A 19076-nucleotide genomic window follows, 5' to 3' on the forward strand; every position below is an offset into this window, starting at 1 on the left:
GATGAGTTTGAGACATGAAAAACGACAATTCATAAAATGTGGATGAAAATCTAGACATAATCTTCATGAAATATTATTTCACTAAAATACTAAGTAGATAAAACTCGCAATTTTTAATTCAAGTTTTACTCTGGTAATGTACGCAAGTGAGTGCTCCGGTATGTTTTGAGATGTTATAGGGGCCTACATAGACCACTGATGAGATCAAGGAGGTACCTCCTTGATGAGATGAGATGTGGACGATTTGGAGCGTAGACCTACAGTGTACTTTAAAACGGAAATAGCGCTTTTCCTTTTACATTTTCGCATTTACAACACAATATGAACCATTGGCGCAAGTTTTCGATGAGAAGTGCAGTGGCGAATGAATGCTGCGTGTCGACAACATACAACCTATAACAGTGGAATACCTTTGAATATTGTTTTGTTGATAAATGGAATCTAGATTCTAACTGATGGGAGGATACTGAACCAGCTATTCAGTTTGTAAGTAAATAAGCCGAGTGGAAGTAAATTAAACCACAAGAGACTCAAGAGTTATAAGTCAATTTGTTGTATGATCAGATTGCAATGACAGTCGGTCAGTCGGGATCGTACGTTGATCGACGTAGACTACAGTTTGGCCGCGATTTCGCCTAGCTCCATAGTCCCACACGATGTAATTTTTGCATGGTAGGAATTGCCCGGAATATGAATGTCATATGTCAGTCAGACTTTGCAATCGTGTGATTTCTGTTTCGGCTCCTGGAAGTGCATTTTCTATTTCTTCAGCGACAGGAATTATTTGAAACTATTTTTTTTTAAACACTAACACTCATTAACAGTGTTTTTTTTCCTATTGCAAGACTCAAATGCAAAGCTAAACTCATCAAAGCTAACATAAATTTAAATTTAAATTCATCATACATGACTGTATTTATTGAACTTGAACCAGTTGAAGACTGCGAGCACAGCGGGTCAGTAACTGTAAATTTGATTTTAGATAAGTGTAAATTTCGATAAAAGTTTAGAATCTACTGTAAAATTGTTTGAGTTTCAGTATTTATAGACCTAATGCCTAAGTCTAGTAATGGTCTAAACTCGGCTAGGGTCTAAACTCGGCTAGGGTCTAAACTTTACTCAAATTTGGGTTATCGAAATGTTAACTATGCTGTGTGTCATGTCTGACGTCTGTCGTAGTGTCAGCAGCATGCATGCACATACGTACTTACTACTACTATTATTAGTACTATGACATGACATGATGGATAATGGATAAACTATAATGAATTTACTATTTCATTGTACTAATAGTACCTGAATACTTAACTATACACAGCCCAGTCGCTGTACATGGTACGTCGCGACAGGGCTGTACGCGCGCGACCACCAATCACTAGGAGAGGCGACGTAATCGTACACGATAGCTTTGACTTTTGATACTTACGATCATTTTTGTCACCTCAAACTCATCGAGTATACTCTTCAATATTTACTCTACATCTGATGCTATATATATTCAAATGTACGTAATGAAACTTACCGAAATTGATCATCATATCCAGCATGTCCACACCGTACACAATCTTTCACGCCAGGCCAAGCTCAGATATCGGGTGGTCACGTGATGTGAATGCCCTTTCAAGCAGCGTACGCACGGTTACTAGTATAAGGTATACAGCTATAAACTGTACTGGGTTATTGTGTCGCAGACGCCAAGGTTTGTTCGACACTTTCAACGCACACGCGCTCGCTCTGGAGCACATCCGGTCACGCATGCGCATAAGTCAAGGCGCCATTTTGAATCCTGCAACGACGAAGCCCGGCGGTCAGGAATTGCGCCAGAAAGTGTCATTTATTTGTTCCACGGACTTATCGCAAGTGGTCTCCATGGACCCAGTGTGGCGAACTATTCTTCTGTAGCATTTAACGTGAGTAAAGTATTCTGTTTAAAGGAGAAAAGTATACATGTTCCTAAGTTTTGTAGTTGTGTTGAGGTTCCTCACTTCGAGGCTGCATGCCGTGCGTGTCAGACGCTGTTTTCGCATAGCGTAACAGTGTCTGGTCGGGCTACTGAATACTAGGGTTCTATGTCACATAGGGTCAGTGATGATATTCATCACAAGGAGGGTTATACATGTAACGTTAGGCTTATAGATGTGGATAGATTGTGAGCTTGTAATTTGTAATTGTATGCCTATCCTACAAGATTCATGTCCCTGGCCTTGGAAAGAAACTCCCCCCCCCCCCCCCAAGTCCACTAATGCCATTGGCATTGCCCATTTGGCATTGTAATACATGAAACTGAATACTGTACGAGCTGACATTTTCGCGGTGGTCTTATTTTCGCGAATTTCGTGAATCGACTTTGAACCGCGAAAATAACAACGTGCGAACAGATAAGCACAGTTTAATAGACCTCGCAACCGCGAAATTAACAACACGTGAAAATGTTCTCCTAGTAGCAATTCGCGAAAATATCTGATGTACGTGAAAATTTCAGCTCGTACAGTACTGTAAATTATGCGTGTTTGAAATTAAGATATCAGTCTGATGTAGGTCTAGGTCACAGTGTAGTGTCTTCACAATATCACTGCTTGACTTTATTTTTCTTTTCCTGTTTTTTTTTTCTGTGCATGGTTCTATGTTGTTGTTGTTGTTGTTGTTGTTGCTGCACTGAAGAAAATCTGTGAACTGGTTCTGTTATTTGCATTATACCAAGTCCAATCTTACAGGAATCAAACAGAAAAATTTGCACTGCTTGATTTTTCTCCCATCAAATTACACTTGGCCCATTTGCATTTACCCTGTACTATTTAGATAGGGGCATAAACTCAAAACCAAAGTACCAGGATGAGCTGAGAGTACCTTTTCCATTATGTTCTATTTGGAGCTTGGAATGACATCAAGACAATCTTACCACCCTAGTAGAGTAGTACTAAGAAATGTGGAATTGCTGTTTAATTAATTTCTGCCTTTCAAAATGTTCTTATACAAGGTACCGGTACAGTTGTATGCTTTATTGAACTTTGCAGCTTAAATTTCCCTATTAATGTTTCACAAATTAGATGCCATTGCTGTTGATGGACAAAGATGAATCATGGATGAAAGCCTGGTCAAGTTTTGCTCTGGTGGTGATGACATAAAAATCTGGGATTTGTCCAGTACAGCACCTCTGCATCAGTTCTCTCCCCATACTGGGCCTGTTTCAAGTCTGTGTTGGAGCCAAAACAATATCCTTTATATAGACAACCCTATATAAAATAAAAAGTATGTGTCCATCCACTCATCATTTGTTTGTTGGCTTGTTTTATGAAGTTTAACAGTGCAATTCGCACTGCATACACTATCTTTTATATTTCATTTTATTTATTTATTTTTTTTTTTTTTGAGCAGTCATCAATTTATGATGTAGTCCAGGATTCATGTGAAAGTATGAATTTTAAATCTTTGCTTTTGAACTTGGTAACATAAAAGAACTATTCAAAAAGAATTGAATGTGTACTGTGGCTGATATTTCACAGCATTACAGTTCAAACCCATACTTGTACCATGGAGTTACCCTAGCTCCATGCTTCTACCACCAGTCAATTTCTGTCATAGTACATGCATGGTGATAGTAGAAATAAGGTATCACCATAAAAGGTGATGTATTGTATTTGATAAGGACCACTGTGGGTCAATAACATTTGAACAAAGGTAAAAATACACATTTTGTCAACAAATCAAGATGTATTATTAAGAATGACTTCTAAATACAGATTTAGAGGTACAGCTATTACTACAAGCATGTTTGTATAACCTTTTTTTTTTCTCTCTACCACTACACAAGTGCATATATGCAAAGGTGACAACTGTCAGTTGTTAATTTTGGCTGGTCTTTATGTTAATATTTACAACACATTGCATAAGACTTGTGTATGGAGATAACCTTGCCTCTGCTAAAGTGTTGTTTTGAAGCAAATTTGTTGAATGAAATTTTTTCAGTTCTGTACCATAATCATCTCATAAAAGAACAGACTTAAAGAGGAAAAAAAAAAACCTCATATTATACAAATTACAATATCAGTGCTGTCATGGCATGGTCTGTGGGACTTGAAGTGAACATTGAACTGTGTGTTCCTTAACTTGTTGTAATTCACATCAGTTGCTTGCCAGTGCCTCGTCTGTGGGTGACAAAGTGGTTCTGACATACACGAAGAATGTGGCCACCAATGTAATCGAGCTTGCTGAAGGGGTAAGTTTGCCTGGGACAAGATTTGTTTTTAATGTTAGCTGATTAGGTATCTAGACTAACTGGTCAGTAGTCACATTAACTGAAGAAACTTATGTCATGCTTCTAGATGACAGAGTGTTTAAACTGTGGCTCTATTTTATAATGGTAAATGTTTATTTTACAATTAAACGTATATCCAACACTTATTCATGCATATATACTTCTCTTGTGCATTTTATGAACTGCATTTAATATATTTCGCTTCAGGAGAAACAGACATGCCTTGCCCTAAACTCAACTACTCGCTACCTGGCATGTGGAGGCAAGAACCAGCTAGTCAGCATTTGGGACCTGAAGAGCAAAAAGTTACGGAAAACATACAAGGTACTGATTTTAAAATGTGTGGATTTCTCTCATCCACATGGGATGGAAATGTGATATACGTTGATATATGTGTATGTGGATGCTGAGCAGTGCTGGATGTTGTACAGTATGTCAAAAAAAAAAAAAAATACAATCAAATTTTTGCATTGATAACACCCAATATGATTAAACTGTCTAAATACTACTTCAGGGTCTTAAAATATAACATCTTAGCTCTATTTTGCAGAAAACCCCATTCAATTTGGTTAAGTGGTCACAGAGAAATGTGGAATGTTGTAAAGCATGTCATGAGTCTGATTCTTCCAAATTTATCGCTTCAATTTTGTGTGTGAATACAATAGAACTTGGAGGGAAGAGATTCTTGACATCCTCTACAAAATTCCTCATTTCTCTTTGACTACTGAAGCAAATCAAATGGGGTTTTCTGTATGATGTGGGCAATGAGTTATAGTTTCACACCCTGAATTTGTATTTGGATTGATTCACTATTTTTAAAAATATAATTGCGGAGGGTCCCTTCGTAATTTTTGTTGGGACATACAGTATTAACCCATTGAGGATGAGTCCCAAGTATACTCCGGCAGGTGTCTATTGGAAATGCATGTTGTAGCAAAATCAGAGACATGTCAATATTCTATCATGTAACTCATGTGATGAATTGAGATAGAAAACTGCTTGAACTCATTCAGATGTTCTGTAAAGTGCGATGCCATTGCATATACAAGTGAATGTAAGTGATAGAGAGAAATTTAAGACAATAAGATTGGTAGAAGTTCCATCAAAATTAGACATGAAATAAAGTTATGCAATTGAAAATTTAGCCCCTTTCGGGGGGGGGGGGGGAGGGGCATACACATTCATCGCAAACTACTGGAGGTGCATACAATCTGGCATGAAGTCAGATTACTTAGAATATCAGTAGAGAGAATCTGTGCTAATATTTAACTATGCATGTAAGATTACACAATATCATTTTCTGATACTATTAGCACTGAAGAAATTTTCCAGCTTGCAAAAAGAAATAAGCAAAAAAAAATATTTATATATCATTGTCAAGAAAATCAACACTGCTGAGTAAACGCATGTAGCATTTGTGACTGTGGCTTCCTGAATGCTGTGGTGCATAGACAAGGAATCCCGAGAACCTTAATTCTTGGTAAGTACCAGAAAGAATGTGAGCATGCGTATGTCTGTGCATATCTACGTATGGAACAAGTTATGATAGGTAAAGGATAAATGTAAGAAGGAGGCAGAGACTGTTATTATGTTAACAACGTACAAAAACAAGCCGACAGATTTATTGGCTAGTTATGATCTATGATATGGATTTTACATTTATACAAATAAAGTGTGTGATGTGCTTGTGAATAGATACCACCTGAGTTGTTCCTTACAATTGATTTTCACTGACTTTCTTCCCATTTTCTGTGGAATACAAGGAGCATCGAGACAATGTCACATGTGTGGTCTTCAACTGGAATGACACATATCTCTCATCAGGCTCAGCTAGTGGGGAGATTCTGGTGCACAATGTGGTATCTGGTCAGCCCGGCACACCAATGGTCACTCCCTCGGGCCAGGTAACGCTTAGACAGCTATTTAGATATAAAATATCTATCACCCATTGATCAGGATGAGCCAAGGAATGAAGGCTTCGGCTATATGAGCTTGTAATGTCATTTCATATAGTAACTGATAATGGGGTCATGAAATTGCATACATGTGTAGATCTCACCTGGAGAAGACTTCGGCAGCATGAACACTGGTAGAGGCCTTCACTTAATTTCATTTCATAAATGTTTTCAAATCATAAACTGGCATACATTGGCTGATGTGTCTTTGAATTAGTCGTGAGTGTGATATATTTCTTTTGGTGGTAAAACAGTGCTAGAAGAAAAGTATATAATGTTGTCCTGTATTTTAACATCACTTTTACACCTTTTTTGTAATGATTGCATATGAAGATATGAAGATTTGCTATATTCCTTTTGTTGAATGCAGTGATGAAATGAAATTGATGTGTTTTATCCATCCCCAATCAGACCATCAGGGACATTGGGTACTCGCACTTCAAGAAGTCTCTTCTCGCCGCCGCCTCAGATGACGGCAGTCTCTCACTGTGGGACACCAACACCAACAAGATGGTGTCTGCTTTCAGTGATGCGCACAGTGCACCCGCTATGTCATTGTGTTTCTCACCGGTGAACAACTTACTTCTCGCCAGCGCTGGGCTCGACAAGAAAGTGGTGTGCTATGACGTCAATGGTAGAAAGTAAGGTTTTTTTCTGTCTGTTTTCGTTTGATATCATTGTTCATGTTTTGTTTCTGTTTTTGATGTAGCTCTATTGAGCCCAATGCAAGTGAACTAGACGTGCATTTTAAATGGTCATTAATATGTTGTGCTAAAGTTAGCAATGTAGATAATGAGAATTATGGTAACATTATGTTGAATTATGTGAGCAAGATGATTGTTCGTTTTGTTTGTTATGTATTTATTAGAGCCTAGTTTGTCTATGTCATGGTGAGCAAAGGGCTTTGCATTTTGTAGTAATGCAGTCACTGTAATAAAACCTGCGCAATTGATGCGCTCACCTCCTCTCACTGCAAGATATTCCAGCTAGGCAACTTTTAGCCATTGCACACATGCCTTTACACTGTGGTCTGTATAAGCATCTACATATGAAAGCTGAGAGCACTACTTGTGTGTTTCAGGACAATCAAGTTTATGACGGTGGAGTCTCCACTGACCTCTCTGGCCTTCATGCACAACGGGGCGACCCTGGCGACGGGTTCAACGAGGGGCAAGATCTACATATTTGACCTGCGCATGGGCTCATCACCGATGAACACACTGAGCGCCCACAAATCATCTGTGCAATGCATCAGGTTCCAGCACCAGTCTGGGTCTTCAAAGGTGTGAATGTTACCTGGATATGTTAGCAAGTTAGAAAAACGAGTACTCTATACGCCAAATATTTCATGAGGTTTTTATTTTATGCAAATTTCATGAATTGGGTGCTATTCGCAAATTTTAGAACACGTGAAAATATTGAGTCAGATTCCGACACGAATGTGACAGGCAGGCAAACGTTTCTCCATTCAGAACTGTACTCCATGATCGCGAATTTTACCACTTGCAAGATTGTCAGGAAGTCCCGATTTGCGAAAATCAGACTCGCTAAATATATGGTGTATACAGTATGTAGTGTTAGATATGTACATAATATGCATGTATATACATCTTCATCAAGTTAGGTGTATGTAATATTTTGGGTTTGTTAATCATATAACTCCTTGCTCAAAGTTGCCACTTTAGGACAGACACTTTGTAGTGAGTTCAATGAATTTGTGACGAAGTAACAATCCATCATATGTCGCGATATGTTCGTTGAAGCAAATTCAGTGCTATTCTTTTCCCAGGGTGGTATGGAGACCACACCAAAATTTAATGCCATATGGTGTCATACACTGCAGCAATCGCATCTTAAAAGAAAACTGTACTGACATTTTCTAATTGTCTGATAATTCTAATCTACATTTTTTGATGCCTACTACTGGAAAGAGAGGATTGTAAAACCCAGGATAAGCCTGTAATGATTTTTTGACAAAAATGAAAACGAGCAAGCCATGGAACGATCCACGCAATTTGGCCTACGTCACAGGTGCTCTTTGTGCACAACCCCGACATTAGCAAGACGAACTACATAATGCCGATTTACTGATGAAATCTCACACGAAGCACTCCAAAAGCTGTTATTTAGTATAATTGCAATATGGAGCTATAATAAATATGTTAAACAATATCTATTAATCTTTAAAAGCAAGCTATTCAACAGCTTTTTATTTAGATAAAACTTGTGGGGAAATTCCAGATATGCAAAATGAAATTGGCATCGTTATCCGAACGTGCTGCCCATAGAAGACCGTGTGTAAGTAACGTTACGCATTGATGATCATGATCGAGCGATGGTTCGCCAGTTCAAACTAACGTAGATGAGGGCTGAGTGAATCTCGAAAATCCAAATGTAGATAGACTCTCTTCAACGGCACGCACGATTTACGCTTAATAGTGAGATGAAAACGGTACCCAGTACACATAGACTCTGAAATACTAGAACTAGGACTAGGACTACTGAGCAGTCAAGGAGTAGGTTCTACGTGGCAGTCCAAGTTTTGATGAGTAGGCCCTACACTCACTCACCGTCGACATTGCAGCTGTAGGCCCTATGTGCACAGCGCTAAGGCACAGCGTAACGTTACATACCCTGCTGCCAGAACTTGAAGAAAGTCCAGACGAAATTCCAGACCCCAGATCTAGATCTGGACCCTTGTCCTGCAGGCACTGTTGTTCCTGTGCTGAATTTTTCAGGTAAGGTATCTGCTTTATGGATTTCGGATGTTTTGTAGTCGAATAAATCTCACAGTGGTGTTCTTTACACCAAGGACTAATGTTAGATCTAACAGTTTGTTTCAGTAGGCCTAGGCCTACTAGGACCCATATCTTGGAAGAGTGGCCTGACCACGTAGATTCTAACACAGTGTCGCCGCTTCGCGATTTCAGCGCTGGTGTAGGTATAGTGCTAGCGTACTTCCGTATCCACGTAGATATCTCAAAATTCACCTTGCCAAATGGCACCAAACTCACAGGAAGTACTTTATGATTCATATCCAACAGCTCACATTAATTGGAAACAAATGTAATCACATGTCGGGAAGCGTAAGTGTAGATGTCGACTTTCCTGTCGGCGTCGCTAAAAATAATCTGCTCTACGACTAACATGAGTGATTGCGGCCGGCCAGGGGCTAGAGTGTCTATCTGCTGCGCACGCACAGACTGAAGTTAGCCATTTAATATCACGAGACAAATCTTTCAAGTAATCGGGGGCAATATATAAATTTACAAATTATTTGTGGTAATTTGAATGAAAAATGTAGTTCCTATATCACACAAGTCGCAAAAATCATTACACTTTTGAGTTTAGTTCTCGCGTAAATTCCCCGTTCGCACAGTACTAGTCGGCTAACTTCAGTTCTAGATTGTGCATCTTGCGTTCGTCAAGATCTCTCGCGAAGAGTGATTTTTTTTTTTGAGTGACGACTTGAAAGTCGGCGTCAATATTGATACTTCTCGCTTACTGATTTCGTTCAAATATAAGAGAATACTTTGAAATATGCTATGAAGTATATCCTGTAATTTTGGTGCGATTTGGTTTAGTGATTTTTGAGATATCTACATGGATAGAACAGTACACAAGCGCCGCCTGCTAGCTAAATTAGGCCTAAGCGTCGTCTGCTACTCGATACGAATTAACGCACGCGTATGCAAGCACTTGTAATCAGTAATAGTGAGAGCACCTGTGACATCGTAACATCCGGGCTCGTCAGCTCATTAGCATAATACTCACCTAAAAAGTTCCATTTTTAACATTAAATTACGGACTTAATCGTTATGAAATTTTGATTCTGTTTGCACCTCTGGGTCTTTTAGAATTAAAAGAACAACATATAAAAAAATAAAAAACCGGTAAAATGCCCTTTTAAATGAGTCCGTTAAGCCAGATTATTTCTGTCCTCCAGTGCATGTTATTTACAATGTAGACTTCGTAGTAATGTTGCTTCAAACATCAATAACAATGATGTTTTATGATCTTGGAGTTTGATATTTGTGATAGTAACAACAATGATGGTGATGGTGATGATACTACCATTACAAGTAATAATAAGAGAAAGAAGATGAAGAAGAAAAGCGATACCAGCAGTGACGACAACATTGATGGTAATGATGATATTAATAATGATTTTGATATTTCAAAATTTCTACATATTACCATGTCTGTTATATTGTGACACTCCCATGGTTTACATGACCCCTGAATCCTGTTCTTTAACATGACACTGGGCTTTCAAACCTACAGACCAATGGGCCAGCAAGCAAAAGTTCGAGGACAGTCAGTTCACAGAAGAAGTCGTCAGCATCGAGTGCGGAACCGGGCGAGCTAGGGTCCATGGTTCCGGACAACATGAAGGCTTCCAAGGAGAGTCTTAATGAAAAGAGTCAGGGCGACGCATTACCCCGCCTAAACCAAATCGACAACATGGATGTTATTTCGCCAATCAGGGATGGTAAGCTTCCGCCAAACAGATGATTACAGGGAAAGTGTAATACCACACTATGTGCAAGTTATCTTGGTATTATTGCCAATATAAGAGGAAGAACAAGCCTTAACCCATAACTATCGGGGGGGGGGGGGGGGGGGGGGGGGGCACATGGGGCCCCTCTCAACATTCCGTGTGATAGTTATGATGGCACAATTTTTGTCAACATTGTCAACAAAGAATATATACACCAAATTTCTGCCTTTTCAGAGCTTTATATCGAGATTTGTGGCAAAAAGTCTGATTTCACGCATACAGTATGTGTATAAATCAGCATAAATTATATACATTTTTTAAAATGTCAACTCTACAAGTTGAAGATTATGTCACAGGCAATGTGTGTGCTGATTTTCATCACAATTGGGGGGGGGGGGGGTCGCTGGGAGGCCGTACAATTGTGACACTATAGTAACCATTAATGTGTTTGTTTATTTGCGTATCCATGTACCCACAGGAGGTGACTCAACTAACTTGAGGGCGCCGTTGAGGAATGGCCCCGCCTCTATCACAGATGACCGGCCTGAGACGGTGGGTAAGGCAGAGACCCAACAGAAACATAGTAGCCTGCCGGGTAAGCACATAGTAACATCTTTTGCTTTACTCATAGCTCTCACTGCTTGACATCAGAGCTGAGGGAAATAATTTTGGAAACAATGAATTCATTCCCCTGCCCCCTCTGGATGTTTTTATGGTTAGAAACATGTCAGATTCTGTGCTCATTCGATAGACTCAATCAAATTGCATTGCTTGTAGCACTAATCATAGTGATTTTCTCTGAAAAGTTTATCCTCTGCATAGTACTGATGGGACTGAATTTACAAAGGTGGTTTAAATCAAATTCATTGTTTAAATGTAGTCCATGGACTCAAACAAGCAGGAAATAGGCATACCCTGCACATGTTTGTGCCAGTCCACATTCATTATTGGATGTCTGTTAGTGTATGCCATATTATGTCATGCTCATTAGGCAATTGAAAAATTTGCATTATCCTCGGACTAAATCTGAACTTCCTTTGGGAATAGAGCAGTACCAGCCCAAGATCTTGTTCATTTCTTATGGATCATTTTCTGGAATTCTGTGATCGTGCCAAACATACGATTTATGTCACATTTTAGCAGGGTGCCTTCATCAAATGAACATATTATTTCCCCATGGCCAAGGTTTTTATCACAGTGAAACATCCTATATGCTTTCTTCACTGGACTGACTTCCTGTTTCTGTTTTGCTTTACTCTATTTCAATGTTTTTGGTCAGTTGCTTTGTTTTTCTGTGCTTTCTTCTCTTTCTTTAACATTCTCTTTATGTTCACAACCCAGGAGCCGGTATCTTCTCCCCTCTGTCATCAGATGTGGACAACCCAAACATTGACAGTTCTACAAGGAGAAATCCCATTGGCTCTGTGGCCCTGGAAGCCAGCCCCTTTGGACCAATCAGGCGGGCCCTACCTAATCATGTAGATGGCGCAGACAATGGGACGACAATCAACAGTGTCCGTTTCAAATCGGTCAGTGATATGTCCCCTAAAGGCACAGTACAAATGACTTGTTATAGCGTAGCTGTGATTAACTGCATAATATTTACTTGTTGTTTTAAAGATGTCATAGTTTGTAAATGCATGGTACGAATATCATTCATACAACAGGTATGATTACTGTAACCATGATGTGCTCTTTCCAGGACACTTCTCCTTCTCCATTGTGAGATCTTTTGTTTTATCCAACCAAAATATGCTGCTAAATTTTAGCAAGAATGTGCAGAATAAGTTGTATGTAGGAGTCTATGAAAGACTGCCACCTGCTTCCTGTATTTAACATGTACTTCAATGGGAACCAGATGTTTTAGATTATGTTCAGAATGACAAACAGATGAAAGACATGCAATGTATTCAAGGGACTCAGTGTGCCATACTGAATACTCGTGATTTTACACAGTATGCCAGAAATAGAAATTTTATAAAAGGGAGGTTTCTGAGTAGTTTTCATATTTCATGAGTGTCATCGATGAAATTTGCCGTAAGGCTTGTCTTATGGTTTACACATGGTTAGAAAGCACCAGGAATCACAATGAATGCCTGTACTTACTGTAAAACACGATATATTCACGGCATGAAAATTTCACAAATTGCGACTGGCGTTCAATGCACATTGTGTAGGCAAGAACTTTTGCGTGCATTTTAATTTTGCAAATGTTGCCGCTTACGAAATTCGCAAAATTAAAATGCACGTGAACATTCCTCGTTTTACAGTATGTTTCAGCTGCATCAAATCTCATGAAATGTTGACTTTTTATTCATATATCTGTTTCAAGATATCACTGTATCAGTGCCGATACATTGTGATATTAAATGATGTCTTAACATAGTCTCACAGTGTATCACATATCTTTTCTAGTATGATGGTAACATGAAATGATAATTTTCTGCTGGTTTCATTTTTTGATGTTTCCTTTGTGATCGTTAGGTATTAGGGTATTGTTTCAATTTATTGTTTACACAGCCTATACAAAGCAGCATCATTCCAGGAGACCCAGTGTCCCCCAGACGGACCTCCTTCCCGACCAGTGTAGCAGATGCCAGACACATTCCAAACCTGCTAGACCTGGCCCCTATTGGACAGGGCAGAGACGAGGCCACACCCACCACAACACCGACTAGTCACAGACCGGGTGGGCTGTTTGTTCACTGTGAATCTACTCTCTTGTGAAGCCAACCTTCATTTATGAATATGATCTCCACAGCAAGTTTAGCCAGGGCTTGATACAATCACTGGCCATGAGAAATTTATGTCAGATCAGTAAAGCTACACTGCAGATACTCTGAACTGAACTATGTAAACTGAGCTGAAGATAAGTTCATGATTGCTCATTAAGATATATGAACTTTTACTGTGACAGCAACAGCCATCAGTCATATCTGTTGCTTCATTTGACAGGTGATGTTGACATGTCTGAATACATTGAAAAAAAAAATCCCCCTTCGTATTGCCACCTTGATACGTGTGCTACGATAATCATAATGTAATACAGTTTTAGACACTGAAAACTTTTACTTTTATTGTTCATGCAAAGTACTCTTTCACTGTTGTGAGATGTTGTCACCTCATTTTTGGGGTGTGAAAATGCAGCTAGCCTATATATTTTTTAGGGAGGAGTTTGGTGATATACGAATGTTGTTTTTCAAATCATGATGGAGTAGTGCTTGCAGAGGGAGTAGCAAACCCAGTAGAATCGTTCTCTATACCGTGCCTTTCCACCATGTTGTCCATGCACATAGTAAGTTGCAATAAATAGTCCGTTTTGTGTTGGATGAACTGTGGTTAATGATGTTTGTGATGAATGCATTCCATCTTGGTGGTGCATGCGCATTTCCTTTTCTCTCGGCCGGTTGTGTAATTGATTTCTGCCCTTGATCATTTACCCCTGTAGTGTTGTCTCCTGAGGAGGCACCCTCCAGGTTGATTCCAAAGAGTCTTCCCACCACCCAGCCCACCAAATTCCTCGACGAGCTGAACCCAAGGATCCCATTGGAGGACTACGTGGAGGAAGAGGAGGAGAAGGAGAAAGTGGAAGGAGAGGGGCCGCGAGGGGCTACTGCAGCGGGGAGCTCATTACAGAACACGCCATTCCAGACATTCCAAGTAGATTTCATCAAGGACCTGATTGAAGAATCATTAGAAGAGTTCAGGTACTGACTCTGGCAACATATTCTTTGAGGCTGCACCCCTCATAGTGCCATTCCTGTAACCTTGAAATCCATAATTTTAACAAGTGGTTGTGGGTGCTTTGTGTATTTGTTGAATATTTGATAGGATCGGTAACAGAAATATGTCTGGGCAACACAAACTTCAAAGCAGGTGATCAAGATTTCTATCTTCAGAAATGGATAAGTAGAGAGAAAGAGAGGGAAAGATGATGTCTCCTTTATAAAATGTGTGTGCATTGTCATGAAAACCCTTTGCAACTACAACCATTCTATTTCACATGTGGTGCTTAAGTTTGTGGTATATCTCAGGTAGCATTGATATAAGCCCTCCTGACTATTATCAGCTGTTTTTTTTTTTGTTTTTGTTTTTTCACCCAGTGAGATAAGCAATACAGTGCTGTCCTGTCATAACAAACACAGTTATAACTAAACTCTCATTACAATGAATTAGAAATTCAAGTCCCAAAATTTTAGTGTTTGGCTATAATGAAATTTCAGTACAATGAAAGAAAACTGCCAATCCCAAGGATCTCATTGTAATGGAAATCCCCTGTATTAAAAAACAAACAAACACACAAACAAATGCTGTTTTGATTTATTTTTTTAAGCCATAAATCATGAATGGATGTTTTGTTTACTACTTAGCACTATTCAAGAGGACAAGCAAAAACAAAAACAAAAAATCTTAAGTTGACATAAAATCTCAATATTGCCATATTGTATTACTGAAGATTATATGCTGTTTGAAATGAAAATTATTTTACGTCCTTATTTGTTCCCAATTCATGTTCACTTCACAAAGTCTGAAATAATGATAATAAACCGTATTTGTATAGCGCATATCACAAAAATAGACTAATGTCTCTATGCACATTGCGCTATATAAGAATTTGCTATTATTATTATTTTTATTGAAGTGTCTCACCCTATACCCCTGTTTTCCTTGACAGGATGGCAATCCACAGAGATGTCACCAACCTCCAGCTAGAGATGCTTCGGCAATTTCAAATCCAACAGGTTTATAGTTTTCCCTCGTCAATAAAATTTTGACTTTTTTGTTTGTTTTTGTTTTGTTTTTTGTTTTTTTAGTCTTGTTCATATTAACCCTTAGGGGCCGTTCACAATTATCAACATTTTCACAAGCATACAAACTGTACGCTGGGGGGGGGGGGGGGGGAGGGGGTCAACACCTGGCGTACGCTTTCCAATTTCGAAAAATGTCGACACAAGCTGAAAAAAGGCAGACCAATCAAGAACTGAACACAGTGAAAATAATGCCAAACAAAAAAATCAACATTTTTTTTCATTCACTTTAATGGGGGGGGGGGGGGGGTCTTGAAAAGTGTATGGTTTTGTACACATGTGAAAATGTTGATAATTGTGAACGACCCCTTACATTGCTATGACAAAGACACAATTGATAGTCATTAACTATCAATGGATCTTCCAGGTAATGCATGATGTGAATGACAAGATTGTATATATATCTTGTGAAATGCATTTTATATAACTTCTTTGCCAATTGTTAAAGTTGCTCTATCAGCATGTCATAACTAGGGCTGGAAGGCCCTTTAATAAATGTTTAATTGTGTATATTCTCACAATATATGCTATTCTAAAAGGAAACAGAATACATGGTGACCATTATTCGTGCTTGCTTGATATCTGCTTGACTTGGTTGTCAGTACTGGTTCCATGACATTTGCTCCTGCAACAATTGCTCCCGTGAAATATCTGCACACTAAGCCAAACATAAATTCTACTCACAAACATAACCCTAATCATATTATCAAACTAAACCTAAACTTTATCACATCTTTGACCCTAACCCTATTAGTCCTTGGAGAAAATGATACAGGAGCAATTGTCACAGGAGCAAATGTCTCGTTACCATAAGTATGTACAGCATAAGACATAAAAGTGGATGCTTCCTGCTTACTGAGATCTCTCTTCACCCCATTCCCACCAGACTGAAATCCAAGCACTCCTGGAGCGGTACTCGGTGAACGAGGGACTGCTGGCAGAGATAGAGACCCTCCGGGAGGAGAACAAGAGGCTCAAGGCAAAGTATTGAACATGAACATTGTGTCTTGTGTAGAGAGGGACTGCAATCACAGATCATTCATCAGCACATATACTGTCGTGTCTGTGTGGCTGTGTCTGGCATCAGAGGAAAACACAGATGCCTTACCATCACAGGAATTTGGAAACGACGCGACAGTCAGACAATGCTGACTATCATTGATTTGGTGTTGGCTTTAAATATGAAGTGGAGAATATTTGCCTGGTTGTGGTTCCTGAGAGGTCTACACTGCTAGCACAACCAGTCCCTGTGTGACATTGTCAAGGTGAAAGACAGATTTTGTCTTCTATTTATAGCTGATGTCCAGAATGTTACCCTCCGACAGCTACAATGAACTTTCTGCGGCTGATGAACATTTTATGGCATGCTGTTGACAACTGACAACAAGGCCTTGCACTGACTACCCAGCCATGGTATGATATAGAGTGTAGTGTCGGCAATCAGCCTCCATAGCAAAAGAACCAACATTTCATGTGTTCCAGGCATGTTCATAGGAAAATGTTGGTAAATTGTACAAGTATGTTCGTTTTGTGCCTGACTAAAACCTTCAAGAAGAAATAGCTGTGGACTTACTTCTAATATTGGACCATGCAGCTATTTTCTCAACCTATGGCAGAATATTACTTGGAGTGAATTTATTTCGCACACTGGCACAATTCTTGGCTTCCACAGAAAATGCATTTTATGGGTACGTGTGTACTCCACCAAATTGGAAATGCTGATGATATGCAGCGTATATACATGTATTTCCAGGCTGGATTTTACAATTGTTATGCCCACCTTTTTGTTTCTTCCAACTTTGTCATGAGTGTAGTTTAGGCTATCTTTCAAGATTAGGTTTCAAAGTTTATAACTAGTCTAGGTCGAAGTTCGAGCTGTGGTTCCCTTCCTTTTTTTTTTCTGCAAAAGAGTGAACTGTATCATGGTCGTTGAGTGTTTTTTCTTTGCACATAATGATTAACAACAATATTCATTACCAAGGAAGAGTTCTGGGAAAAAAATGAGTGAATTGTTGTCAACAGATTGCTACAAAGTTTAGCACAACTGGACAAATGATTAGGAAAGTTATGGCAATTTTACTTGTATGTAGTCAATGCAAAAATCATGTAATCCTTGCCTACAGCAGCAATATTGACCTTGTGTTCCTAATTACCCATGCATTCATTAGAAAGCATGGAGTCCACCAAATTCGGACGAGACAAAAAGAATTATAAGACACTTGCGACAAGTGTATGTGTGTCACTTAAAGTACATGTATGAACCTGTAAGTGCCTGCTGTAGCTAAATCTAAATGGTAGCTGTAAATGCCTTTGTAGCCAAATAAATGGACCCAGCTTGCAATGCAAGAGCATTCATAAGAAGAAAGTCTTCTCATTTCGGTGAGGACGGGCTGATTTTGCTACAACACACATTTTCCATAGACACTTGCCTGCGTTTACCTTGCTACTCGGGACTCATCCTCAACCGGTTAAACATGTGCCCAGGATTGACCAATACTCGGCCAGTGGTTTATTAATCCTCTCAGGACTATTATATCCACATGTCATTGCAGTTGTACATGATAGACTAGCCTTTGGTGATGATGGGGTTAATTGGTATGCTGGTGTTACAAAAGAAGCAACATGTGATTCTTGGTGTTCCGTGAAGCATATGTTGATATGCCTGTATATAGTTGACTGCCTTTCTTTTTTTCTTTTTTTCAATGTAAAGCATTCAGATTTGCAGGCAGGTGGTGTGAATACTCTTAAGAAACTGGAAGACATTTCTTTCTATATCAATACACAAGTGCTTCTTTCCCACAGCTATGCAAGATATCAAGAGAACAAGGGACTGGAGGAGTGGAAGTTCGAATAAGAAAATCAGTGCATGTAGAATGATGGAAGATTTCTCTTACTTCTAAATTTACTCCTTGTGTCTGCAGAGTTATGCATAATGCTATGACGTCATAACTAAATTACATCTCGTCTTGATTAAGTCAAATCTAGTGATGAAGTGTAAATCTAGTGAAAAGGAAGATATTTATTTGTAATATATTGCATTCTATGGTTTATTGTATGTCTTTGCATAATGTCTATTTATATGGGGGATTTCTGTTCTTATTGAGAAAAGAAAAAACAAACAAACAAGCAGACAACTGCACAGGAAAAGTGAAAACTATTGACTCACAGCTTGTAACCACTAATGTTGTGGTTCATGCAATGGCGACATGAATTGTTGAGCATTGATTTCACTCTATCCAGATACTTTGTACATTCATGAGATATCTCTATAGTAGTGCCGAACTTCTGAGACAGTAACTCTGCCTGAAACGATTTAAAAAAGAAAATGCAGTTCGACCTCAATTATCCGGCCTCCTTTTATCCGGAAATCTCTATTATCCGGACGCGTTCACGCAGTGAAGGACTTTTTTTTTCATCCAAAAATTGACAAAAAACAGTGACTTTAACATCTTTTCATGGATCTATTTCACTAATTTCATAAGATGTGCATGATAGGGTTCTCAATATCTAATGAGGTAAAACATGTATGATTTTCACATAAAGATATACTTTATTTT

At 38.9% G+C, this 19076-nt stretch overlaps 1 protein-coding gene across 1 annotated transcript; it reads left to right on the forward strand.

Moving 5' to 3' along the window:
* The first annotated feature begins 404 nt into the window (after window positions 1-404).
* LOC140245975 (protein NEDD1-like) lies at window positions 405-17322 on the forward strand. Its single transcript, XM_072325426.1, has 14 exons — window positions 405-486; window positions 3048-3212; window positions 4122-4216; window positions 4463-4579; window positions 6019-6159; window positions 6622-6851; window positions 7292-7493; window positions 10495-10702; window positions 11190-11306; window positions 12053-12240; window positions 13232-13400; window positions 14160-14418; window positions 15387-15453; window positions 16406-17322. Exons 2-14 carry the CDS (start codon window positions 3080-3082, stop codon window positions 16508-16510), a joined length of 2031 nt encoding a protein of 676 aa, XP_072181527.1. The 5' UTR covers window positions 405-486; window positions 3048-3079; the 3' UTR covers window positions 16511-17322.
* The last annotated feature ends 1754 nt before the right edge of the window (window positions 17323-19076 follow it).

This window comes from Diadema setosum, chromosome 2, assembly GCF_964275005.1.
Source record: "Diadema setosum chromosome 2, eeDiaSeto1, whole genome shotgun sequence".
NCBI classification, from domain to species: Eukaryota; Metazoa; Echinodermata; class Echinoidea; order Diadematoida; family Diadematidae; genus Diadema; species Diadema setosum.